This window comes from Grus americana, chromosome 20 (assembly GCF_028858705.1).
Source record: "Grus americana isolate bGruAme1 chromosome 20, bGruAme1.mat, whole genome shotgun sequence".
Lineage (NCBI taxonomy): Eukaryota > Metazoa > Chordata > Aves > Gruiformes > Gruidae > Grus > Grus americana.
Genome location: NC_072871.1, coordinates 1,117,462 through 1,144,959, shown reverse-complemented (window position 1 = coordinate 1,144,959; position 27,498 = coordinate 1,117,462). Strand labels below are relative to the sequence as shown.

General features: G+C 46.9%; 1 protein-coding gene across 22 annotated transcripts in view; it reads left to right on the top strand.

Annotated features, from left to right (window-relative positions):
- ZNF618 (zinc finger protein 618) overlaps positions 1-27,498 on the top strand; it is a 166,154-nt gene that overhangs the window by 41,514 nt on the left and 97,142 nt on the right. For 21 of the 22 annotated variants that reach the window (XM_054848324.1, XM_054848315.1, XM_054848310.1 and 18 more), the window contains exon 2: positions 26,959-27,002. The exons of the other annotated variant lie outside the window; for it this stretch is intronic. In XM_054848324.1, coding sequence (XP_054704299.1) covers positions 26,959-27,002 — 44 coding nt within the window. The remainder of the gene's footprint in view (positions 1-26,958; positions 27,003-27,498) is intronic. 22 annotated transcript variants of the gene reach the window in all.

The window sequence follows — 27,498 nt, the reverse complement described above, 5'->3', positions numbered from 1 at the left end:
CCATGCTGGCAGCACCCATTGGTTGAATGGCTCTGAAAGTCATTAAATCTACCTCCCCAATGAATTTTCCCCCGTTAGAGCTGGTGTTTAGGAGTCTGTTGCTTCTCTAGGTAGACCTTGCAGTGTTTTCTTGGGGAAGAACGTGGTTGGTGTTGGTGGGTAACGTCTGACCCAGACAGACAGAGTCACACGTCCCCCGAGCGAGTCTGCAGCGGACCAGGCTTTTGGGCAGAACTGCCTGTTGTTGGACCAGCGCGTGACCTACAAAAGGTTTTGTTAGACGAGAGCTGTGTGCGCCACGGAGCATCATTAAGAGGCTCAGCGGGCCTTTTCCAAAGGCCATTGAAATCAAAGGGAAGACTCAATAAGCTGAAAAGCCTTGAGACACGATTTAGAAGGGAATAAGAGCTTTTGAGTGTGTCTGTATGGGTTTGGGGGTCGGAGAGTGCTGGACGTGTGAGACCCGTTCACCCTCTTCCCCAAGCTCTGGGGCAGGAGGCTGTGAACACAGAGGAGGAGAAGGGTGGGCAGTAGGGACCCTGTGGGTGTGGTTGGGAGGAAGATGAGAAGCTAGAGAGTGGAGGGACTGTATCTACACTATCCGCCTCTTCTGGCATCAGACTCCTTATTTAACCTGTTTCAGGTGTTTCTCCAACGGTGTTTTGGGCAGGTACTGGCTATGTGACTGCCCTTGGCAAATACACAGCTGTGGAAGGGATGGAGAGCTTCGGTCTGCTGGGTGTTTGAGACGTGAGAGTCCGTGTGCTGGAGCAGGGGCCCGGGTCCCGTGGGGTGCGTCCGTGTCCTCGTAGGCTGCAAACACGTGCCAGGAATCAGCCCTGGGGCCTGATCTCTAGATTTAAGTAGGACCCTAAGGCAACAAAGAGCTTGGCAGCAGGGTGCCAAGCCTAAGCACAAGGCAGTTTGTGTGAAGGTCTGTGAATAAGCATTTGTTTTTCATGCATTGGGCTGAAATGCTTTGTTGCCTTTGTGGGTAAAATGAAGCCCAGTGTTAAATCCCCTTTAAAATGACACATAGTGCTGTAGGTATGGAGCCTACTGCTAGAAATCAGTGATGATAAGAGCGTCAGAATTTTGAAACATCATTATTTGGATGCTGAAAGCCTCTGTGGTTAATACAGCTTGGGTATAAAGGTTTTTATTAGAGAGAGAAACGCCTGTAGTTTAGGGTAAAAGCCAACCACCGACTGATCAAATTAAGCAGAAGCCTCCTTGTGCACGAGATGGTCTGTGCACGGCCCACTTCAGAATTTCTTCGCCTCTTTCTGCCGTTTGGCTGACGATGGCACTGCCACAGTCAGGGCATCGCCTCTGCTGCTGCGATTCATCCCGATGGTCAGTTTGTGCTAAGGGGACAAAGTCTCGGGACGTGAATTCTGGTGATGCTTTAAAGGAGAAGATAATTGACTCGCGGGCTGGAGAGACAGAACTAAAAAGGGGAGTTTGGGTCTTTGGAGCCAAAAGCAACGCTTGGTTTAAGAAGAGGTACTGTAGGCACCCTGAATGAGCTAACACAAAGTCCTAATTGGGCAAAACTCTGTGATTCTCGAGAAGGACCAACAGATCAGAGAGCAGATCCGTGTAGCGCAGCACGCCGTCGGTATATTGTCATGCTTCTTGGGACATTGCCAGGGAGGTGGGATAGATGGTGGGAGAAGGGCTGGAGAAGGCTTTAAAGCCAGTCTTTGAGCATTTTTTTGATGGATCAGAGGGAGACGTGAAAGAATTTAGGAGAAGGAGAGTTGCAAAATTAGCGTGGCATGGTGTGATGCAGGAGAGGGACAGTGGCCTCTTGCAGGAGATGCTCGGGAAGATGCCGATGCTCAGTGATTCCCTAACTTGCAGCTGACATCAGCGATGACGCAGCCTGGGAGTCATCTGAACTTGCCCATCTCCTACCCAGTCGCGACGGAGATCTGTGCAGATGCCAGTAGTGGTGCTCTTACCCAAGTTGTGCACAATACTTTGCCGTATTCAATTTTTACTTTACTAAAATGAATATCATGGGCTTCTTAATAGTCATAGCAGCATAAAAATCTCAGTGTATCACAATTCATCATCCTTTAAAAATTGAATTTGTGTTGAATTATGCCTTGCCGCTGTAGTGCTGTGGAAAAGCTCTTATTATTCATAACTATAAATACAATGATGTCGAGATTTAACTGGTGCCTGAAGGCTTTATGCTGTACTTTCATATTGACAAAGCAAACAGTCTTATGGATCAGTTTAAGTTTATGGGACCGGAGGCGGCTGAGCCCTTCCCCTCCATTGGAAGCACCAATCCTTCTCTCCAGTCCTGAGCTGTCTCTGGGTAGCTAGGAGGGGTTTGGGCCGTTTTGGCCCTTCAGGGCTGAGATAAATGGCCACCAAAAAAAATTAAATAAAATCCTCGTTGGGTGGATGCTTGTTCCTCCTGGGTACCGGCTTAGTCAGGCTGCTGGAGGACACGTTTAAGGACCAGCACCAGCTTGGAGGGAGTGCTTGGGTTTGTGATAGCGGAGAGAAGGTTGCGTGGGCTGAAGGACAAGAAGGAAGAGCTGGAGAATGAGAAGGATCCCCAAAACCCACTTGAATCCTCCAGGTCCTCATCTTCATCAGCGCAGAGGAGCGATTGGACCTTAAGGAGACTTTCTGTAGGGAAGTTCTCACATGCTGTCCTTGGTGGGCATCAATAAATACTTGCATCTTCCTTCTCGTCCCAACTGAAGGTTTAAACAGACGTTGGGCCAATCGTGCGATTGCTGATGAGGACAGACCTGGCTGGGTAGAGTTTTTCTCAGGTTTACAATTTGCTTTGTGAGCATCTATTTTGGGCCTGAAACATGGAAAAATCCTGTAATTCAGTGCTCAGCCGAGACTGAATTCAAGCCCTTTGCGTGGATTTTACTGTAACACAAAAGAGAATTGAGTTAATCTTTTACAGGAAATAATTAACATATGGAAATAATTTTTAAAACCATGATTGGGTAAATTTGGTCTCTGGGGACAAGGTGGGAAAGGTTCTGATTGGATTTGGAGGGGTTTTTTTTTTTTTTGGTGTGGTTATAATTAGAAATTTACACATAGCAAAAGAAGTATTGCTGTTGGATGTTGGTTATCATGGCCCGTAGGTTGTTTGGAGTTTTGTTTGTTTTATGATCTCTTTTCTTAATATAGCGATTGGGCCTTGCAGAAGTTTGGCAGTGGCATGTTTAACTTTTGACTTAGTTTGGACATTAAATATTTTTGTTACAAAATAACTCTACTGCATTTTTTTTTTTTAAACAAAAATTAATAATCTCTTGGGAACTGAAATTCTGTATTTGAGAAATTGCAAAGCCTCCATTTTGGGCTTTCTTCCACTGAAAGCAAGGCAACAAAATCAGTGATTTCATGGCAGTTGTATTTTGTAAAGCATTTCAAAACTAGTTTCCATGTAAGCATACAGAGAGATACAGAAAAACGTTAAAAATCAGATGCCTAAATGTTTTGCCCTATAGCAGGTTGAAACAACGGGCTGGTCGTTAAGTGATGGTTGGTATGTTGAGCCCCTACAAGTGAAGGGGCTCAACACCGTTTGTTTGCCTTGGAGTTACTTAAAAATCTTGCTGAGCGTGCTGGAAGGTTGCTGCTGTCGCAGGACCTGCAGGTCTCTCCATCCAGGTCTGATGTCCCGGGCCGCTCCCTGCAGAAGTCAGGGTGGTTGGGATGTGTTTGGAGGAGGATGAGGATGGTGCCAATGGCCAGGCAGGAATTCATCCCTTCTCTTTGGCAGAAATGGTGGGGTTTTGCGTGGAAATGACCAGTGTCTGAACAGAAATCATTACCATGGAGGATTTTCTTTCTTAGAGAAGACTTTGAGACCTGCTGGGTGGTGACTCCATAATTCTCACTTTAACGTGATGCCCCTTGAACAGGAGGAGACGTGTGCACATGGAAACCTGGTGTGACTGAGCACAGCTTGCTGGGCTGGACCAGACCACCTCCTCCTCCTCCTGCTCTTCTTCCTCCTCCTCCTCCTCGGGGGCTGCAGGATCATGGGCCCTTCCCCAGGGAGGACGGGTCACTGGGGCTTCTGGAAGCTGCCCACGTTGGTGCAGGGATTTGACGGGTGGCAGTGGCAGGTGCCAGTGGCCGCTTTGGTGTGCCCACTGCATGGAGAGTAGAGGAAGGTGCTGGCGCAGGTGTTGAAATTCGGGATCCAGTGCCCCCAAAGGGCAATTTCTGGGGCATTTCCTGGCGTGGAGGCCCAGGAGATGTTCCACCGTGCTGCACCATGGCCGGTGCTTTTTGCAAGCACCCGGCACTGTTTTCCCTCTGGTGACCATTAATTTGAAGGAAAACAGGAAAAACTGGTTCAGTGCAGTTAGGAAACTTGAAAAGGAGAGGATGAACGTACCTGTGCCCCTGGAAATGGATGAGGTGGGGAGTCCCCATGCTGGCTGGGAGGACCTGGACCTTCCCCACTTTCACACCCAGCATAATTTGGGCAGTATGCGCACAGACTGTGCGCTTCAACCCTGGACTCGGCTGCCTCCGCGTTTGTAAAATGGAGATCAGCTAAATGGATAAATGCTGTTGAAAAAGGGGCTCCGGCTGATCGCAAAACCTGGTGCTCACTCAGACTTTTTAAGAGATTTTCTTTTTTCATTAAAAGATGTGGGTTTTCTGACTTGCAGGACTTCCAGCCTTGAAGGAGCCAGGAGCTGCGGTGTGCAGATACTGGTGTGGAGGAAGGGCAGGTTGATTCAATGAATCTCAAATGAAAGGGGAGATGCAGCTTGTTGTCCTGCAAGCCTGGATGGTGTAGGGGAAACCGCGGGGGGCAAACGCTCTGTTTCCCGTGGGCGAGATGCAGCAGCGGCTGCCGAGACGGGGACACCTCGGTCACAGCAGTGCTTGCTTACTGCTCTCAGCACATCTTTAACGTTTGGGAGAAGGTGACGGGTTTGCGTTTCGCACGTGCTGATTGAGGTTTTTCAATGGGAGTAGGTTCTTCTATCGCCAAATCTGAGCCTCTCCGGGATGGCGAGTGGTGCTGGTTCCTTAAGGGTGTTATTTCCCAGGACTTTCCCCGCCAAGGCAGGTGCACGGACTCGGCGCCCGCTGGCCTTCCTGGTTAATGATTGCCCCGTGCCTGCTCATAACTTGCTGAATGCCTGGAGCAAGCATGGAGCCGAACCTGAGCAGGGGGACCACGTCCCGGCCCTCATCTGCGTCCTGGCACAGTGAGCATCGCTTGGGCAGGCCCAGCGCATTTGGGTTTTATCCGTCTTTCTTCTAAAATCGGTATAGTGGGACCCGGGGTCCTGCTCAGATCCAGAGTCTGAACGTGAAAGGAATTGGAGAAATGTTACCCGTTTTCCAGAGCTGAGCCTCAGGTGATGGCAACCCGTGATGCCACCTCAGTCCCTGGTGCATCAGCAGTGGACGGAAGAAAATAAGTGTATGCCTTAGCGTGCGATATCTAGTTTAAATAAGGGCTTCACTGATGGCAGATCTGCTTCTTGCACGAGAAAGAAACTGCAGCTTGGAGGGTCAGGCCTCCAAGCAGATCTTTTATTTATTTAAAAAAATGCTTATCAATGAAGAGAATGTTATAATTTCATCTTTCTTTTATATCTGCATCCGTCTTGAGGCTTTCGAAGGGTGCAAACGTGTGCGGTGGGGACCCGGCGTGTTGCAGGGCTGAAACCAAACCCACCGAGCGCCCAGCTCTACCTTCAAATTACATTCACCAAAGGCGATTTTATTTTTATCGATTTACCAACAAACCAGTTATTTCAGAAATGACTGGCTGCTGCTGCTGGTCATTTCTGGGTGACCAGTTGGCTCTGCGTCGCATGGTTTAATGATTGCATACTTTGTGCTGGTTAAATAGTGCTCAACAAGGAAACAGGAGAAAAACCACACTGGGATAATCTAAGAAAAACAAGGATTATAAAAATGGCTCTGAGGCGCTGACTGCTGGAAGCGAAACCTATTTTGTGGGTTTGTTGCTGCACCTTTGCTTCAAAAAAAAAAAAATTGGAGCAGTTGTTCCACTCGTTTTCGCAGCAGATGGGCTACTCCATCGCCGGCACGTTCACCCGTCTGGAAAGTAATTATGTCGCTTGGCCCGTCTTGATTTGCACTTCTATTAGTGTGTGCTTAACTAATACTGCCTTCAGAAGACTTGATAGATGAGTTCCTCTTTAAAACCAAAAAAATGAAAACAAAACCAAAGCCATGATGAGCCATAGGAATATTTCTTTAAAAAAAAAAAAAAAAAAGGAAAAAAAGAGGCAGTTTTGATTGAAAATGTTTGAAAAACTGTTACAAAATGAGCTTAAAATTCAGGGTATTGGTGCCACTACAAGAGGAAATTTAAAATATTACTGATTATTGTGTGCTGTCTCCACTGCCTTTTATACAGCGTTGTTGGCCGTGGGACGTTCTCCTTGTGTAGATCAAGCAATTCACCGTTAAGGTTTTAAGTTTAATCCTCGATACAGGGAAGGACACGATTCACGACGTTGGCATTCCTGCGCTGCCAGCAGGAGCCGTTGTAAAAAGCTCCACTGTCAGCGTGCGCGGGGGTCTCCAAAACTGGCAGGGACGGGGACAGGGACGGGGACGGGGACCTCTCCGCTCCCCATCCCGTGCAGCATACTTTCTCCCCTGAATAGCCTTACACTTTTATCTCTGATGTCAGCCAAAAAATCCAAATCTGGGGGGCTCAGTAGATGGGTGTACCATGGGGGAGAAGCTCCCAGTCACTTATTTTTTGCTAAAACTTTCACAGGAACTACAAAAAAAAGCCCATATAAAGTATTTTTTTAATTTTTTTTTTTTTTTTTTGAGTGCAAAACTCTATGAGCTTGAGGTATTAAAGGCTTTCCCAAAATTCAAGTGCGCTGGCATGTGGGATGGGATTTGCAAAGCACCTGCGTGGCGGCTGCCCGGGAGCAGAGCTGGTGCCCCCAGGCTCGGTGGTGGGACGGGCGCCTGCCGGGGCGTGGGTTTGCGCTGTGGCTGTTTGTTGAAATTCTTCCGTACTTCCTTATTGCCCAAACGTCTTTTCTTTTTGTTCTTCTGACAGCTGTGTTGAGAAGGACACGGGCTAGCGATGCTTTTATATTTATTTCCTAGTTGTGTTTGAAAAATAAATGAGCGGGAGTTGCTGGTAACTCCACAAGGTCACTGGGCACGTGATGTGTTTGTTCATGATTCATTAAGGTTATTTCTTCTTCACTTCATAAAAAAAATGAAAAAAACTATACAAACAGCCCTGAAAAGGACTGCTTGGACATGGTTTGCCCGATCTGTGCCGTCTTGTGCCACCGGTTGTTTCATCCTTGCATCCTCCCGTTGCCCATAGTCCTGCAAACTTTCAAAGTGATTTGAATTAACCGCTCACGTGTGCAGCCCCATTTTGGCTTTAGCTTCATTTCCTTGGCTAAATTTAAGTCCAGGAGGTGGCGTGGGCCGGGCCGGGTGTGCGGGAGGGTCGGTCCCGGCGCTGGGTGCCCGCTGTGGCACTGGGTGCCTGCTGCGTCGGGCTGCAGGGAGCCCCGGGCTGGCGGCTGGTGCTGGGAGGGCCCGTCTGTTTTTTGTGTATAATGAAAATACTACTTTGTTCGTTACCCCGGGAATATAGGCCGTGACTGACAGCCATTTTGCTCGTCATTAATAGCTCTACTTAATCTCGAAACAAGACTTTTCCTGTGATATATCTGTAAAACAAAGCAAAACAAAACAACCTTTCTTCCTTCAGTATCTCTAACGCACCACCCCCCTCCCAAGCAAACAACAAAAAAAAATCCCGATTCCTCCTCTCCTCTGACAAACAATGACTCATTCAGCTTATTCTATTTTTTTCTTTACTTTTTTTTTTTTTTTAATTTTTCTTTTTGGCCTTTGCTTCCCTTGGGTGACTGTGTTGCAGTCGGAGCTGGCAGCAGCGCCGCCAGTGAAGATTGCCCAACTCCGACGAGCCCCTGCATTCGATTCTTTATAACTGTGCCAAAACTTCTTAAGTGTTTGGGATGAAATTTTCCAAGCCAGGTGTCTGCCTAAGGGGGGAATTTGTTTGAAGAAGTTGCAGCAAAAGCTACTGCTGCCCTGGCTGATGAATTTTGAGGCTCAGAGGAAGACAGGTTTGCCCACGGTGAGCCCAAAAAATTGCTGTGGGTGTGGGGGAAAGCACGTTGTGCTGGACCTGGGCAATTTGGGATCCCTGCCCCTCTGCGGGGCTTTTGTCTTTTGCTGATCTTTAGGAATTTTTGTGGTTTTTTGAGAACTTCCCTCCTAAATGTGGTTGAATGACCCACCGGGCTTGGGTGGCCGGTTCGGGGCTGGCGCAGTCACCCAGCGCTTGGCTCCTTTGGGGAAGGAGGCAAAACCCACTGATGGGCGTTGAGTGGAAAAGTGGGGGAACTTCTTGTATTTCAGGGACATGGCACTGTGGAAAAATACCCTGATCCAGCTGAATTATTAGCTTTGGAAAGTACTCGAGCTGCAGACTGAGTCTCAAGAGAAAAGGGGCAGCTGGGGTGGCACACAGTGGGGCTGGGGGCCTGAGCATCCCTCCTGTGTCGTTGGTGTCCCCGTGTTACCCAAAGCCGTGTTTGGAGGAAAGCACAGGAGGAAAAAAAAATATTCTAATTATTTCTAAAAAATATTCTAAAAATTTGAATTTTAAATAAAAGTTATGCTTAAATATTGCAGAATCAATGGCGCAGTCATCCAGCAGTGGCCCCTGCCAGGTCAGTCTGGCTGGTAGAAATTTTCTTTCCCCCCCCCTTTATTTTTATTTTTTTCTAAATCAAACTGAGTGCTGGAAGAGTTGAGAGTTCTGCGGAAGAAGCGACATGCGTTCAGGCATCTTGGGGCTGTGTCAGAGCATGGGGCAGGCTGGTGGCACAGAGCACAGGGTGGATTTCACCAAAATTGTGGCATTTTCCGACTTTTGATTTTGCAACCATGTTATTTTTCAGTCTGGTTTTCATGTAATCCGTGCATGGGGTTAGGTTTCCAGTATGGACTTTTGAAGTAGTATTTTTTTGATGGTGCCGTTTGTTGCTGCTCGCTGGCCGTGGTTGGTTGGACTCGCCGCCGGACTCTCCAGGATTTGTGGGTCCTGTTGGTTGATGCATCCCCGTGTTTACTTTCTCTCACTTTAACTGCTAATTTCCAGATTCTTTCACATTTTTCCTTTCAGCCTAATGTCTTAATTCTGGTGCTTTATTAATCCATGTAATTACGCTGAGTTCAAGTTGTTTGAAATCCACTTATGTCGGTATAGGAAGTACTTACTATATTAATCAAACGATCCAAGGCGGCTTCTTCTCTGAAGTCCTTAATTTGTGCTATACATATTCCTCCTCATAATATTGAACTTTGTAACAACGCACATTTCCTCCTAAGGAGACGCTGAAATACATGAATTCTGTGATTTTTTTTTTGAGTACACCTGTAGTTCATCCAGGAGTGTGATGTTCCCTTGTGCAGCCACATCAAACGCCACCAGTCCCTAAAATCCCAGCAATGGTCTCTCTGCAGAGTCTGCAAAAGGCTGTAGGGAAACAGCTGCTTATAATATAAAATAGATTTCAAATATAATAATGATGGAAATAATATATTGGGTATTGAATCTTTGAAAAAGAAATATAATAAGAAGTTTATTCTTAAAGATTTCAAACTTTTATTTAAATAAGTTTTTAGGAAGGCTAGCCTAGGCGAGGGAGTAGACCCTTGGAGGGCTCTCCTTTTGGGTGGAAAGCATTTCTTTTATGATCACCATTCTATTTCTTTGTCTGGGAAAACAAGAAGATGATGGTGCTCCGTTTTACTTGGCGTGTATTTCTGAGCAAACGCAGTGGATGAACATTTGCTCCATCTCTGCAGGAGCAAAATGGTGTTTCCCACGTGTATTTATTGGATTTTCGTGAGTGTGTTCCCTTGCTGGGTCATATGGGCAGCGAAACCTTGCAAAAGTGGTGGTTGGGTTTTCCCCAGAATTTTGTGTCCCCCACGTGCCCCAGCTCCGTGGTGAACACTGGACAGGGGCAAGGTCATCGAAAACCTGCAGAAACCGAGTTTCTGAGTCAAACTGGAGGTTCAGAGTGTGGGATTTAGCTCTGGTTAGAGCCATACTTTAAATAAAGCAGTCGAGCCAGGGAGGGGAGGGTGCCATGGAGAAGCACTAAGCTTAATTCTAGGTCTGACAAAACCCGGTGCTGGAGAAGCTAAATCTATAGGGTTTAGTTAGAGGAGCCCAAAAGTGCTCGAGAAGCAGCATCTCAGTTGCTGAGACAGCGGAGACAATACCAGCCACAGCGACTCTCCACGGGAAAAGAGGAGATATGTAGAAATTAAAAGCATTTAGGACCACAAATGAAAAAAAACCCACCAGTTTTTGCTGATGCCTTAAAAGTCTCTCCCAAACCAGAGCCGTGTGAAGCCGTTAATGACACCGGGGAAGTGGTGGGACCATCGGTGACGTGCGACTGGCTCTCCAGCCTCTGAAAGTGTCTCTGCTCTGCTCTGCTCATCAGTAGGCTTTGCCTGGTGCTTTTTTTGGGTCTGGCATAAAATTGGTTAAACGAGGCGGTGTAAACATGGAAAACTTTGAAGATTTAGTTTAGCATTTCTAAATAAATACAGAAGATGGGCCATGCATGAGCGTGCGTGGGAGAGGAGGGGTTGGCTCATTGGCGTGATGAGCATCCTTCTGCCTTCGCATGTTGACACGGGTAACTTTTTTTTTTAGACAGCAGCTATCAGAATAAGGACCAGGTACCTTTTTTTTTTTCTCCCCTTGTCCTGTTTGTGCTCCTTTGTGGAAAATGATTGTTTGTCTGTTAGGTGGTTTGGGAGCAAGAGTTTTCCCACTTGGACTGGTTCTTGCAGCATCGGGCACGTACCAGATGACAGCCCCTATCCTGAGCTTAAGTGTGTCACGCCAATAATAGCATTAAGGTTTCAAACTGAAGGAGGGATACTTTTTCTTTTTCTTTTTTTTTTTTTTTTTGTGGTGGTTAATGATTAATTAGGTCAAATTCTCCAAAATTAGACTGCTGAAGAAGGAATGGGCCAACAATTTGCATTTTGACAAAACCTTGTGACAGAAACCGATGGGGGCTGATTCCACCTCCTCCCCCTGCACGCTCTGTCCCATGCCCCAAACTCACTTCTCCCCAGAAGAGGTTCATTTTAAAAATTGTATCCATTAATATCCCAATTTCCTCCCCCCCCCCCCCTTTTCAAATCTTGCATTAAACCCCTGTAGATTCTGCTTTAAGTAGGCAATTAAGCTAACAACATAATTATATCCCTTAATGCTCATTTTAACCAGTTTAGAGAAGAAACAAAAGGGGAAAGCAGCTTCAAATATATGGAAATAAAAGCTCCGTTGTAAAGATATTTTTGATACTCACGATAATTTGTGCGAAGTGCGGAGTTTGCCCATTAGTGGCTGCAGGGAAGCCTGGAGGTCACGTTTAAGAGCATTACAGGCACCGTGGGGCTTTACCTTCTCAATGTCCTTTTTCTGAACCCTCTCCCGGCTGCAAATTTTGGGGAATCCCAGGAGACTCGAGAGTATGTCCACTTCATATTGCAATATAGTGGCTGCATAGCTGTGGCCTGATAGGTTTTTCTTTCTTTTTTTTTTTATTACCTAGTCAATTAGTCACCAGAGACCAATACACCGAGTCCGCAAGCTGCTGCCTTACCATATGTATGACCAGAAAATAGAGCGCTGCAAAATAACATTGATGGAGAATTACTGTAGTGAATCTGTGCCGATGTAGTGAAGCTTCTTTGCTGCCCGTGCGGAGGCAGACCCGAAGGGTAGCCGTGCCCTCGTGGTAGCAAGCAGAATAACTTTTGTGGTTTTCTGCAGAGCACACAACATCCACAAAAATCTGTTTGCGAGGCACAAAGTTTTATGAAGACCCTCCGAGCTTGGAGCCAAGAAGCTGCTTTGGCATCTCAGATCTTGTTGAGGAACCCGAATACTTGGCTGGAGACTCTGACAGACCGGTGTTGCAGTACAGGCACAAGTAGCTGTAGACACTGCTGGCCTTTGCAGAACCGTGTGTTCGTGTTCACTCTCTTGTGCCCACAGCAATTCCAGTAAGGACGTGGAGGTGCTGTTCGAGCAGTTTGGCCCGTTTGTGGATCCTGGGACAAGCATCTCAGAGCTTTAAGGATCCTGTCTCAGCGTGCGAGCAGCAGTGATCATCTAGATCTAGTGAGGAGCACCAGCTTCATCATCTTTTCTGGATCATTCAGGTGGATATAAAACAGTATTTATCTTTCTTAAGCAAAAGAGCTAGGGATCACCTGAGCTAAAGCAGCTGGGATCCTTGGGCAGAGCCACCCGAATGGTCGCGTCGCCTGCCTGCTCACATTGGCCGTGACGTGTAGGCACCTCAGTTTCTGGGAGCAGGGAGCTTAGGGAACTATTTAAACATGCTGTCTCACATGTTCCGCAGTCCCTGGAGGAGGCGTTGTGGGTGGTATCAGCAGATATTCTGTGATCCTGTGATATTCCCCTGGACGACCCACTCTTTGGCTTCTCTGCAGACACTGCCCACCAGGAGTGGCTCCTGGAGCTGTGGCTTCACGGACTGGAGCTTCTGTTAGCTCGGAGGAGGAGGAGGCTTATAGTTTAGTTTTCTTTACACCAATAAATAACCATTAGTTAATAAGAATTTTCCATTTTTACTAAAGCTGCCTGGTTTGAAACCACCAAGGTAGGAATTAAAAGTTGTCTGTATCATTCCTAGTGTGTAGGGAGATGCTGTCCCTTGCATATGGGGTTTTTGAGGTGACAGTTGGCAAAGGAATACAGTATAACTAACTGGATATTACCTTCTGTCTTTAAAATAAAAGCTAGATATAGAAGCGAAGGAATTGGATGGAAGGACGGGTGCTCCTCTGGTTTGAATAACATCTGTCATGTGACAGGAAGGACTATTTTCAGTGCAATGTCCGTTATCTCGGGGGCCAGTTCAGTCACCATCTTGGCAGGTTTCAGCTTGTCTTGGCAGGTTGAAGTTGTCCGTGGGACACTTAGTGGGCGCGCGAGCCTGTGCCCTCACACGCTGGAGCAGTTTGACCTTACTTTTTCTCTGAGCCTGGACGTGAGTTACCTGTTTATTTCCTCTTCACGGAAAATATGATACTGTGGCTTACTGCCAGGTTCTGCCAGCCCAGAGCAGATCTCTGACCTGCTGTAGTTTAGCAAATGTCCATAGCTCCAACCCGGGGTGTCTGCTCACTCCTTCAGGGATAAGTTTCAAGGGGTGAGGAGATGTATGGTGCTTTTGAAAGACTGGAGATGCTCCAATTAAGTTGCCAGCTTGACAAAGCAGGAAAAAGCTGGAGTGAAGATGCTTTTGAGTATTTAGTGGTGAAGCTCTCCAGAAGGCTCTCCACACCCTGCCCTGCCCTTGTCTGGGGGATGCCCCTCTCGTGTGCCTGTCTCGCTCCAGCCAACCTTCTCCTGGACTCAAGAACATCCTGGTCCTCCTTTGTGTTCAGGACAATGTGGGGGCAAAAGTGTGTCAAAGTAGAGGTCCCTCACCCAGGATGGAGTTTGGGGATTCAAGGATGGTCCCCAGTATTCACTGGGCTTTTACACAGATGCCCTGAATTGTCACAGCTTGCCATGCTTTTAATGCCACACTTGGAGTGTTATGTGCAGAAAACAGTTCTTGGGCTGAAGAAATTTTCCAGATGTTCAGTAGAATAATTTATTGGAGAAGATGTGCTTTAAGCCAGTCCTGAAGTTTGTGGTATACCATGTTCCTTGGGTACAAAGCAATTCATGTGGAAGATATCCATGGCTGCTGCTGAGGTTATATATGATCTGAGAGAAGAACAACGCACCCAAGGTGAGTAATTGTGGGGCTGCCACAGCATGAAGTGTAGGTGAGCATTATTTTTGCTTTTTTAATGGAAGAGCTTGTGGAAGCTGGCACACGTGAGCTTTTCCCAGCCCAGCATCTTCTGCAGTTGGTCCTCACTGGTGACACATCAGGAGGAGGAAGCAGCCCTTGTCTTAACATTTTTTTCACGCAGAGGACCACAATGATGGGTTCACTGCTCCTTTCTCAACTTGGAGGCAGAACCAGCCCTGTCTGGCTCTGGCAGCAGCAGCCTGTGTTGGAGGGAAACCCAGAGTTCGGTTGGGAATTGGGCTTCAATGCTTGGGCTTGGCGATTTCTCTCTAGTTCTGAGACATGACCGGAGAACGCATCTGAATTTTGGGGAGGTGATCACACCTGCTGGCTTTCCTTCGAAGGACTTTCCAGCAGCTGCTGGCCTGCGGACTGGCAGAGGACTAATGACGCCGCCTTCAAAATTCAACCGCAAAATGGATCTTATAAGAGCATTTGCATCTTTTTCACATCACGGTGGTGGTTCTCCCATGCTGCTCTGACAGATCTCTCTGGCAGCAGGGCTGTGCAAAATAGAATTTTTGGTTTCCTTGAAGCTCTGACAAATTGAAAAAAATCATTTTAAGGTTAAGCCAAAAGAAAATTATTTTAATTTTTATTGTTGACCAGAAAATAATATAATTTTGGGTTGCATGGTTTCGAGTTGAACAGAATCTGGGGCTTCCAAGTGCTTCGTTTAGATTTCGAACACATCTTACGGTTCTTGTTTTAAAAAATAAATAGGACAGATATTTTGCCTGTATGAATCAGAAAATTTAAAATGTCAGACTGTGTCACTTCTACTTTTTGAAAATGAGTGTCATATTCTATTGTATGAATGGTTCAGCAAAAATGACACTAATCCATGCAATGGTCGGTCTCGCTATAGCTCCACTTTTGGCTGAAAATAATTTCCCTGCAGCTCTGTGCCCTCATTTTTTTTCACATCCATGAACTATAGAGAATTGAAGGTCACGCAGGTCGGGTCCGGGTGATGTTTGTCCCATGCAAACTGCTCGAAAAACAGTTTCTTTAGCCCAACCGATTGCTCGGAGATGTCGATTTGGGAGTGAGAAAAGCGAAGGTCGATGGTACGGGGTGACGTCCCACTCTTCCCAGTGCTGTGCCCAGTTTGAGGACTTCTTGTGAGGTTTGTGGGGTCGCTGTCCCCTCTGCCCTTGGGCAATGGTTGGGTTATTGCTGCTGCAGCTTTAACGAGTTTAAATGTACCCAGGAAAAGTTGTTTTTCCTCTTCCCTTATTTTCCAAATTGCCATCGTTCTCGGGAAGCTGGCAAACCCACCCACCCTTGCTGAGAGCAGCTTTTCTCTGGTTTTTTTGGTCTTTCTTTATTTTGGTTTCTTTTTTTTTAATCATGGAGATTTGTTTGTTTATTTATTGATTTATATCTGCTCGGGGAGTCGATCTGGTGATATTTATAGGATTTGTGGTTGGCTGATGGGAGTTATTTTGCAAGCAGAATTTCTAAGATTTCTACTTTAAGCCCGCTTTTTCTCCAGCTTCCTTCATTTTCTCTCTTCTTTCCTTTTTCTCTTTTTTTCTCTTTTCCCTTTTTACTATTTTTTCTTGTTTTTTTTTCTTTTTTTTCCATTTTTGAGGGAGCCAGGCAGACTAAACTCCTTCTGAATTTTCCCCCTGTAATTACTGCTCTTTTTTAAGTTTGAAAAAATGATCCAGCTTTGTGTGCCTTCCCCCTTCTTACTTTTAGATCAATGTGGTTTGACTTTTTTTTTCCCTTTCCAAAGTAAGATTACCACCATTTCATGCTATTAAAAAAGCCAATCATGTGAAACTGGGAGAGGAGGTGACATCCCACAGTTAACTTCCCAAAGGTGAATGTTTGTTTAGTTTCAGCCTCTTAGCCCATATCTACACACTACGAGGGATTTTGTTTACAAGGATAAAATTTGTATTTTGCAAAAGGACAGCCTTCCCCGCTAGCATCGGGAAGGAGTGTTGCATAGTCTCACGTGCCAGCCTTGCAGGGGACACTTGGCCAACGCTGGACCTCCTTATGGTCTTGTTCCTAATACTGTCTCACTGTGGTATTGATCAAATTATCCATTTTTTTAATTCTAAATACTAATATTTTGCCTTGGGTGATCATGTCGTTGACAGATGTTTAATTTTTCATTATGTACCTCAGATTTAAGCTGAGCATCATCAGTACCTTGCGTCTTTGGGAAGGACCCAAAGCATTCTCCAAAATTTACCAAAAAAACCCCCAGGTAACGCCAACTCCAAAATGTACAATTCTGCCCAGAGATTGCATTACTCCCACTGAAACACAGATGACTTAACCACGAGCTGGAGCAGCTCCTCTGGGACATGCTTGACAGCCTCTGCAGATTTAAAGGGCAAAGTTTTAGTCTTATGAAAGCTTCTTCCAAGAACTGCTTCATTTGTGGCTTTGAGATCCACGAAGCTGTGGCCAGTGGATGTCCCACCAGTGTGAGTGGTCCTCTGAGGATGTTCTTGATATGAGTTGGGTTTGATTTTGGTTTTACTTTTTCCTCACATCTTGGGTTGGGGCTTCTTGAAAGTCACAGACTTGGAGAGACCAGCAGGATGATCTGTCTGAGTCTTGGTCCTTCTCATGCCGGGAAGCAGCAATGGGACTTTGAGGTTTCATGGACAGATGGGAGATACTCAGTTCAGAGCTTGTTTCTCCTCTAGATACGGGCTTGGCTAACTCTTTCCCAGCATCCTTTTTAATGCTCAGAGGGCAGGATTCAAGCATCTACAACAGCTCATGATACAGGTGGGTCTGTAGCTGGTGGGCTGTCTTGCTGTCAAGTACTTCCCCTGCTTTGATGTGCATCAGGAGAACAGGGTAGCGATGACAGAAAATGCTCCCACGTAGTGTCTTGTGTTGCAGCGTTGCACCTGCAATTGCATTTGGATTTGGACACATTGCTGTCGGCGAGCTTGAGGTGCCTCCTAGCTGGTCTTTGCTTTGGCCAAACCATGCGGAGCTCTACAACCACCACCTCCACAGCAGGGCTGCCCAGGAGGCTGTGCTCGCCGCCACACATCTCCAACCACTGCAAACTCCTGCTCTCTGCGATTGCACAGAGCCTTATTTCGGAGTAAACTGTTGCCTTTCAGCTTCTGCTGAGTTCTTCCATGGGTGGTGGAGATAAAATGGTTTCTCAGGTTGCTTCCCATCAGCTGAGCTGTGGTGGGAGCACATGCATGTGCTGCTTGCGGCGTGGGCCGTCTTAAACTCAACCTTCAGGTCTTTCCCACCGCATCGTATTGGCCTCCACGGGGAAGGGCTGGACATCTGGAGGTGGATGGTTCCTGGGGGTTCCTGCTGTGGGGTAACTCGCGCTATCACAGCGCCATTGGACGCGGCACTGCAAAGCCAGGAGATGTGCCTGCTCACAAGCACCTAACAAAATGTGTTTCACGGCACTTCTGTAGTAAAACGTGTGGGATTCCACATATAAATAAGTCCTATTTTAAATTTTTTTAATTTTTTTTATTTCCGTGTGCACTCGTAGCTTGTTAGATATGTTTGTTTTATCAACTTGGAAAAGTGCCTGTAACAGGATTTTATAAAAATTGATTTCCTGAGAGTTTCCTGTGAAATTGGAAACCTGGAAAAATGGGTGGATTTCTGAAATGCTATCGCATGGCTCCTTCTCCCCTTCCCCCCCAAGTAAAAAATAATAATCCCCTCCTCCCCCCCCCAAGGTTTCATTCCATATACATTTATTCTTTAAAAATATTTCCAGCTGTTTCTTTTGCTGGGAAATTCATACCATCTGTAAACAACTGCTCGATGCAGATAATTCTGTTGTTTTGCCTGGTCACTCTTATTTTCCAGCTTTTATAATACGAGAGTTCAGAAGTAATCAGTAATGCCTTTTCTCCTCTTCACCCTCAATTTGATTATTTTTCTCATAAAGAATGGAGTAAGGCGAGCACTGAGCAACAGGAGATGGAAGAAATATTTTGATTACTTTTCAGTTGCTTATAATCAAGGAGTAACTCTTTAAATCCAGTCCAATTTGCTGCATTGATTTAATTCATAATTTTAATTTCATGACTGTTTTTTTTGCGGGGGTGGGGGGGGAGGTATGTCAGGTTGAAGCTTTTTAATACTTGTTTGAACATTTGTAGTTTTAGGTTAAAAATTATTTAATGTTCCCTTTCTTCGGTCTGCTTCTGCTAGCATGTGCTACTTGAATTTCCCTGGGCTGCCACAGGAGAAAAATTGAAATTCAAAGCACAGATTCTGCCAGTACTTTCAGCAAGTTCATAAAATTACTCATATGAATATTCCCTTGACTCAGAGGCAACTGCTTACAGCCCTTAAACATGTCTGCGAATATCTGAAGTATCGAGAGCCGGAGCGAATGGTAGGTGACACAAAAACCGTGGGTCCTTCAAAGGCAATTTTTTTCTGTTTTGAGAGGAAAAGGCGCTGGCGTGGTTCAGCGCCTGGCCAGGCTGGTGGTGATTTTGTGATGGGATTTCTCACTGCCTCGCTGATCTTGGTGTTTCCATGGCTTCCCGATTAGCAAAACCCTGTGCGTGCCTTTTCCAGCAGGAATTCGACCTTTTTGGTTTGAAACTTTTTAGAAGAACTTGTAATTACGAGTTACTGAGACAGCTTGGAAATTGGGCGGATGCAGGCAGCACACCCAAGTTATTAAATTAAGATTATAAAATGGGAAGATAATAAACGGTAGGCAAGAAGTAAACGCGATGGAACTGAATAAGTTCTAGATTTTAATTGTGATTTTTTTATTATTATTATTTGCCTACTTACAATTTTTACCTCCGTGCTGCAACTTTCTCTGCCCAAGATAAGGATTTGGGGAAAAATTTGAGCAAACCCAGTCCCGCCGATTGCAAGAAGGAAAAAAAAAGAAGTTAAAAGAAAAATAATTCTCCTGCCAATACAAAGAGAATTGAAATCAGTGTAGAGAGGGCCCCCAGCTGAAGTCAGAAGTGAAACTACACGAGCAGAGGGGATCATTCCTGTCTTGGCTTTTCCAGTGAAATCCCGTGCTCACGCCTGACCTTTGCATTGGGCTGATCAGCCTCCTGGCTGGTTTTGTCATTAGTGTCTGTCTCACTAATTAGTATTTGGGAGGCACCTAGCGGCTTCGCGATGACTGGGAACCTGCGGGAAGGCAAGCGGTGAGAAATATCGTCAGCTGTTAATTATCCCCGGGACCACAGGGACGGGCACTAGGAAGGGGGGGGGTCACTCCACACCTCCCCGGGGGGGGCTGGAGGAGACCCCTGGCTTCACCTGGGATAGACAGATGGGGGGCGAGAGCGTCTCCTCTGCAGCTGGAACGCTCTTGTGGTGGAACGTCCTTGGATGTCCTTGCCCGAGCACTGTGGTCCTGCGGTACCATTGCCCTCAGTGATGGTGTTCGCTGGGTCAAGGTCTTCCTTGACATGCGTCCTCTTTGGGAGGTTGGTCACCAGCAAGGAGGGGAAGTGGCCAGGAGGCTGGCCAAGCTTGGGTGACGCTGTATTCCCATCTAGAAACAGCTCTGATTTCTTTTTAGGCTGAGCAGCCGTCTCCAGCAGGCATTTATTTGCATGCGTAAATGTGGTGGAGGTGCTCACATGGGTGAGGTGGCTGCTCAAGAAACCTCCTGAGTTTTGGTCTGCTCAAACACGCTCCAAACGCAGAGCTTTGGAGCAGCCGCATGGGGAATGACGGGCTCCCTGTGTCCCCAAGCGTCGAGCGTCAGGATGCTCCGTCTGTCCAGCACGGGGGTGCTGAGGACACATTGTGTCCCTACATGTCACAGTCGCCTCGGCATCTTCCCATGAGTGAACCTGCAAAATCTCGATGTTAAAACAAGTCTTTCTAAAGCTCGGTTTAAGTAACGTGTACGGCCGGGAGTAACGAGCACCCTCCCCTCACGCTGGAGACTTTCCTATACGCTGTGTTAGAGCCCAAATGACATCATTGTCTTCACACCGATGGGTGGTCCATGGGCTTTTGGTACCACCGTGTCTCAGATGTCCCCATGCTCCTGCAGTGGAGGTGTTGAGCATGTTGAGTTGTGGCTGCCCCTGGCTCCCTGGCAGTGTTCAAGGCCAGGTTGGATGGGGCTTTGGGCAACCTGGGCTAGTGGAGGGTGTCCCTGCCCATGGCAGGGGTGGGACTGGGTGGGCTGTGAGGTCCCTTCCAACCCAAACCAGGCTGGGATTCTGTGATTCTACGATCACCTGTGTGCATCCCCGGCAGGTTTGCTTTATACCCATCATCAGCGCCTCCGTCATCCTTCTCGCCTGGCTGAAAGCTTGTCCGTGGCTTGGCAGGAGCTGCAAGTGTTTCTGTGGCCAGGATGGGAGTCGCTGCCTTTTTCTTTGGATGACTTCAAGTAGAAAACACTCCTGCTATTCTCATCTCAGAGGGTTCAGAAATCTCAGATTTTTTTTACTGTCGGGTTTTCCCCCTTGTCGCGGGAAGCAGCGCTGACCTCAGCCCATCTGTGCACTGTTTTTTCTCACAGCAAGGCTGCAGCTGAGTACAAGGGCAAAATTCCCCCAGATGCTCACAAGTAATTTTGACACTACTATTGTTTAAAGCTGCCACTGGCATCCCTGGCCTGCATCTTGCCGGTGTTGCCCCACGGTCAGGACGGGGGATGTTTGCAAACCCCACGATGGGCATGGGGGGACAGGGGACCCTCGCTCCTGGGGCTCGGCTCTGCTGCGGAACCAGGGAAGATGCCCTGGGTAGAGCTCAGATTTCCTCCTTGCAGATATTTTTTATTATTATTATTATTATTTTGGTTGTTTCTTGAGGGGAGGCTGCAGCTGAGGAAATAGGCAGCACATTCCTCTGGCCCAAGGAACTTACTCGTTCCCTGGTGGAAAATTCATCTCTTTTGAGGTTGCCCTTACAGATCTAGATTTTAAACTAAAAGAGATCAGATTTAGATTAGATGTTAGGAAGAAATTCTTCCCTGTGAGGGTGCTGAGGCCCGGGCACAGGGTGCCCAGAGAAGCTGTGGCTGCCCCTGGCTCCCTGGCAGTGTTCAAGGCCAGGTTGGATGGGGCTTTGGGCAACCGGGGCTAGTGGAGGGTGTCCCTGCCCATGGCAGGGGTGGGACTGGGTGGGCTGTGAGGTCCCTTCCAACCCAAACCAGGCTGGGATTCCATGATTCATTCTATGATCTGCAAAGGCAAAAGCTGAGAACGGGACAAGCCGCAGCAGCTTGAAGCATCAGAGACGATTTTCCTTTGTGCGGGGGATGCCCTGGCTCCGGGAAGCGCCTGGGCACGGGTCCTGCTCAGCTCACCCATCGGTGCTCCCTGCTCTTTATAAACTTTGGGGGACATCAGTGAGCTCGGAGGGGGGTAAGAAGGACACGGGAGTGATGTAGGGGACTGCGGTGCCGTGCAAAACCCGGGGCTTTGGGTTTCCTTAGCGTCCGCTGTATTGGCAGGAGGAAGCAAAGATCCTTTATTAAAATAAAGGGGCATGGGCGTATTTATGGGTCCTTGTGCTCTGCAGATGTTTCAGTGTGATGCGGGGCTTCTTTTTTCTTTTTCTTTTTTTTTTTTTTTTTTTGCTATTTCATGAAAATTAAATAGGAAACTGCCAATGTCTTGCCCTTTGTTTGGAAAAAAAAAAAAGGCACTTCCTGCATTTTCTGTTACTCTGAAGTTAACAATAACAGACAGCGCAGGTAGGCAGGCCTGCAGTTATTTTTATGGCGCATTCCTTTGTGAGACCTGTTTTCAGTTGCTTCTCCTGTTGCCAAATTTTAATTATTTTGGGGCGAAATTTGCCACGCTGGGTGCTGCTGGGTTGTTCCTAAACTGTACGTGTGTTTTGTGTTTCGCCAAAAATTATTCATTTGTCTTTGGGAAGGCATTCGGGGAAAGTTAGTTTGGAGTTTTGGACTTTTTTTTCTTTTTTTCCTCAGATAAAACAAACAGCTCGGCCCTTTTACAAAGCATCTGGAGAGTAAAGCTGACTTTCCCTGCGCTGGGAGAGGAGCTGGGGCGAGCGGCTTCTCCTGCAAACCCCAGGGAGAATTGGGGGCATCTCCCCTCGGCAGAGTCGGGATGAAATTCAGAGGCAAATCATGGGGGGGTGGCTGTGTACGAATAAATAAATGGATTTAAAACCTTTTCCCCCCTGGGGAGGGCTTTGGCAGTGGCGGGTAGGGAAGGTCCTGGCACCCCCATCCCGCGCCAGGCGTCACGCCCCTGGGAGCGTTCGTGGCGTACGTGGATGCAAATCCAAGTGATTTGAATAATTGTTTTTAATCATCATTTAAGTGATCAGGCAGAAAACCCGTGCTTAAATCTTGTGAAATCTCATTTAAGATTTTATGGGTTTTAGTTATTTTTTTGTTTTGCAGTAGCTGTTAAAATGTTGGGGTTTTTTCCCAATATAGTGTCGCCCTTTCTATAAACATGGATTTCTCGGGTCAGTTATACATCTGCTTGGACTCCTAATTTTTGACACTTTATCCTGTTAGGAGATGTTGACTGATACATTTCTTATTTATCACATGATTTACTTTTCGCTTACGACTTGTGGAGCATATGGCCAGAAACCACATTCTGCTTTCGTGCATTTTAATTTAAAAGATAGTTATTAGCCTTGGTTAAACAAAACTACCTTACACGTACCCGAGACGTACAAAAGCAGCTTTAGGGAATCATATTTTGAATTGTAAATTATTTTACGTGAGAGATCGTATGACTAATTATCCAGCCTGTGTTTCAGAGCCCTGCGTCCATCCTCCCCTGCTCGCCGACTGGCAGGCAGATGCAAACTCTGCTCCTCTGCTTTTTCAATTATGAATGAAGAAGTCACCGAATTAAATTACCTGGGTAAACTGGCGCGCAGATTTCTCTTCGCCCTTCCCAAAGATGCTACTTTGTCGAAAGCTGCTCTGACCCATTTCAGCCCATTCTGGTTGCTGGCGGTTAAACGGTGATTTCCAGCAATTCACCACTTCAACTTCTTACAATATTTCTATTCCTTAAATACCAGTTTTTCAGAATTTAAATGTAATTTTTTATTTTAAATGGATTAATAGCACGGCCTGCAAAAGGCATCATCCCTTCATGTTTGATTCCAAACGGGCTTACTGTAAAATAAAAGGAAAAAAGCTTATTTCAGCCAGATTTTTAAAAACGTGGGTAGGCATTTCCCTGTTTTTCCCCGTGCTGAAGGTGAGCCCGGAGCAGGAGAGGAGGAGGTCGCCTTTTGGGTGGGGTTGCAGACTGGAGTCCCCCACGGTGCCACCGCGGGGTGGAGATGTTCTGCTGGACGCTGGGGCGGCCCTTGCCCGGCTCCAGGGGGGTCCAGCCGGCTGTGATGGCCGGTTCTTCGGGCACCCCCATCCCGCAGCGCAGCGGGTGCTGCCACCCGGCCAGGCGCCGGAGACACGTCCACCGGTTCGAATCCGTCGGTCTTTGGCATCGAGGTTATTTTGGAGATTTGCTTTGCGCGATTGCTGAGGGTCGGAGCCGCCTAACAGGGTCCTGGGCATGGCGCCGCGGCGGCCCGGCCCTGCCTCTTTCCATGGAGAGCAGAGGGGCATCACTTGGCTCAGATCAGCTTTTATACACTGTCCTGCTATAGGTTGGGGTTTTTTTTAGCTTGTAATTGTGTTTATTTTGCAAAGTTTGAGGAGAACACGATGGCACATCTTTATTACGCTTTTTCACCTTTGCGTACCACATGCGATGGGAGGAAATCATTGTCCCACATTTCAGCTGGACGTGCCGTGGTCCCGGGCAGTGCGAGTGCTGGGGGTGGATGATTGGATCATCTTGGAGCCTTCGGCCAGGCCGGGATTCGCTGTGCTTGGCGCTGCATGAGTGCTGAACAAACCAGAGCTGTTCCTAAAGAGTTTGTAACCAAGACAAATTGCTGGCACAGAAAATTTGCCAGTTAATTGCATGTTTGGAAACTGGAGCAGCGTGTGAAGGTGTCTCCTGGGAGCACCTTTGGTGAGGGTGGGCTTATTTAAGCATCTGGAAAACAGACAGCTAAGACTGGACTAAGACCGCTAGACCTGATTTCACTCAGACTTGGCTTGCCATTGAGGTCTGATGGATTCAAACTAAGGAGTCAGCCGTGGGCTTGCAGCAGCCCAAAACCAACCATGGGAGCTCTGCCCATGTCCATCGGTGGGTTTTGGGTGTTTTCCCCACGGGCTGCTTGGGAGATGCCCAGGAGATGCTTCCTCTCCAAAAGCATCTTGGCTGGTGTGAAACCATCTAGATTGAGCGCTCTTAGTTCTTGTAATTCCTTTTTTTTCTTTTTTTTTTTTCTTTTAAAATAAAGAAACCCCCTACTGCTGGCGGGGTCGCACCGTCACACCTTTCCCTTGCTGTGCTCTTCATGGACATCTTGTTCTTTGCAGTGGTGCGTGCTACGTCCCGAGAGAGGAGAGTCCGTGAATCGTTCATGAAAAGAGGTCAAAAAGCCAGAAAATTGGTATTAGATTTTTTTTTTTTTTTTTAAAAGGGACAGACGGGGAAAATTTGGTAGGGCAGACACACAGAATGGGGAAGGGAAGCAAAAAAAGAAGTAAATAATAAAATTGCGTATAGGCCCCAGCAGAAGGTGCCGTGCAGTTGCTCGGGGATGGTTGGGGAGTGCAGCGGCTGCAGTCACCACGACGTTTATTTCCAGGAATTGATTCGCTCAACCCCAAATATCAATACGAAAAGGAACAAAAACCAAATTACATGCGTGATCCGTCGCAGAGTAATACCTGCGTTGGGTTGGGCGGTAGGTCACACGGGAGGCACCAGCCAACGCGTGCGCGTAACCAGGAATAAAATACGACATCGGGACATCGACATGCTTCGCGTCAGGAGCACGATCCCTGCGCAACGGGTTCCCCGAATTAGTTTATATCTAAGGAAATTCCTTCTTATGTGGAGGATGAGTAAGTTTGCAATCTCAGATAGTTTTCCAGAGTTGAGGTTGGCTATGTTCTTCCCAAACTGAAATATTTTAATTTTTTAGTAATATTTAGGTAAGACTTGGTGTTGTGGCTGGAGTGGTCCCACAGGTGATACGGAGGCAGCGTCGAGGCTGTGCCTTTAGCTTCGGCTTCTGTATTTTGCGGCTTTCACGAGCACTCGTCCAGGCGACCTTTATATTCATCGGGCATTTTTCACGTGGAATTATAATTGCAGGAGCCCGGGCAATTCCCTTGTGACTGGGGAACGTGGCTGGGAGGGTGGCTGGCGAGGTTGGGTTCTGCAGGGAGCTCTTTAAACGGATGGGAACATTAGTGTACCCCATCTCTGGGGCATCTCTGATAACGCAGTTCCCCAGCACCCCACAAGGTTTCTGCCCTGCCCGTACATTAAGTCTCTTTTTTTTCATTTTTTTCCCATTTTTTTTTTTTCATACACACAGATCTAATCTTCTAGAAAATGCCCCGAAGGTTTGAGCAATCTACCAGTTGCAGGAACCCATAAAGCTTTTTTTTTTTTTTTTTCCATTGTGTAAGCATGACAAATCATTAATTTTTGATTGATTGCTTTGAATTATGGGTGCTCTGACATCCTTTCTGTAGCTGAACAGCTGTATAACAAATGAACATATCAGTGCTCACAAAAGATTGGAGATCTAACAGAAGCAATTACATTGTCAGCTCCTCCCTTCTGGCTTTTCCCAGGCAATGGAGGGAGGAAATTTTTTAACAGAAATTCCTCAAGTGGCTAACAATAATAACAATAATAATAAAAAAAATACCTTTTTGTAATTGAATTAGATTTTTATCTCTTCATTTCCAGTGGTTTTCTTAAACCTTCAGAAGCCAGGACGTGTCACTGCTTTGTGTAACTCGGAGAATCCCTTTGAACAAAATTTCACACGAAGAATTAAAAAAAGAAAATCAAATTGCAATTTTTGGTTGCTATTCCTTTAAGATTTCAGAATTGCACCAGTGCACTAAATGTGACCTCCATAACTTTTAAATTAAGAATTTATGCTGGCTTGAAATTTATGAAATATTTCAGCATGAAAGAAAGCCTTTTTCCCTCAGGAAAATTGAGCAATAAATCACAGCACTCTCGATTTACTGCCCTACAGCCAGCCAAAGATAGGATTTTTTTCCTTCCCCCCTTCGTTCTGAAAAAAAAAAAAAAGAAAATAAAAAAAAATGTAATCATATAAGACAGCTTAGCTGCTATCCTCCCACTCTCTAGAATTTTTAATTTCAGCTGTTTCTGCTTGGATTTATTTCCAATATTCCTGCTCGGCTTTTCAATTTCCTCAGTTATTAAATTTTAATTCAGTGCATTAGCATTTAAATTAAAAAAGGGTTTATTTTATCGAAATCGTTGGCTAGCCCCATCCTGCTGCACATGAATTGCCTGTTTCTGCCATTTGCACAAAATGTGAAATGCAGCTAATATCTTTTAACTTGTATTTGCACAAATTCAGAAATAAAATTTCTGGGTTTGGAATAATATTGTCTTTCCAAGGAAGCCTCTCATCAGAGAACTGGAGGAAGGAGGCAAAAAGGAGGAGACCTTGGTTATTCCCCGCTCGGTCCCTTCTGACAGCCTGGAGGGGCTCAATTAGGCAATTCATTGCTAACGAAGGGAGGTGCACCGGTCCTGCCCCTCTAATCCAGGAGCGGGGCCATCTCAGCTTGGACACAGCATTCAATTTGGCTATTTCTGCCCTGTTTCCCTCCTGCAAATTGCATATTTTTGCATCGGAGGGATCGTTACTTTAAACTTTGGTAAAGCGCAAGAAAATAATTGCACGAGAGCAGTCAGAGGGAGTCAACTCAGGAGGTCGCCTCCATGGTGGGGATGCATCTGCAGTCTCGCCTCGGCCTCCTGCAAACCTGGGTTTTGGTGCACGACATGTCCCACGTACACTGAGCACAGGGCATTTCTAACTCAGAATGGATAAAAACCCAGGAATTTTGGTGCAGCGTGCTAGCAGGAGGAGTTTGGAGGGCAGCCTTGCCTTTCTTAACCTAAACAGCCTTTTTTTTGGATGTCTTTTGCTCCCTTAGGCCGACGAGAGCAACAGCAGTGGGCGGAGGAGCTCTTCCAGCAGGTAGGTGGATGGTTTTCTGTGCTGCGGTGGGATGCAGTGGGCAGATGCGGCTCGGCTCGGATGCGGCTCTCCGTCTCGGAGATGGGTGGTGAAGGGTGACTGCATGAGAGGGGTGAGTTGGGAAGCTGTTAGAGCACAGCGTCCTTACACCCTGGTTTGGATTTTGCTAGAAAGATAGATGCAAGAAGGATCGTTTTGGCCTTGGGGCTGCGAGGTGAGGCGGTTTGTGTGCAGCGCAGGGTGATACAGCTGAGTCCCCCCCAGCCCCATGCCCACGCCGTGGTGCAAAGACCATCGCAGGATGAGGTTCTTGGATGGACCTTGGGCTGTGCTGCGGCGCTTGGGTGCAGATTCCCCTGCTCCCATGCAAGGGCAGAGGAGGGGGGTGTCCCCCTGCCCCAGCCCTCTGATCGCGCTAAGGGTTGTCTGTGCAGCACCGGCTCAGGTGGGTACAGGACATGTCCCATGTGGGGGACGCTGCTCCAGGTGCCCCGTT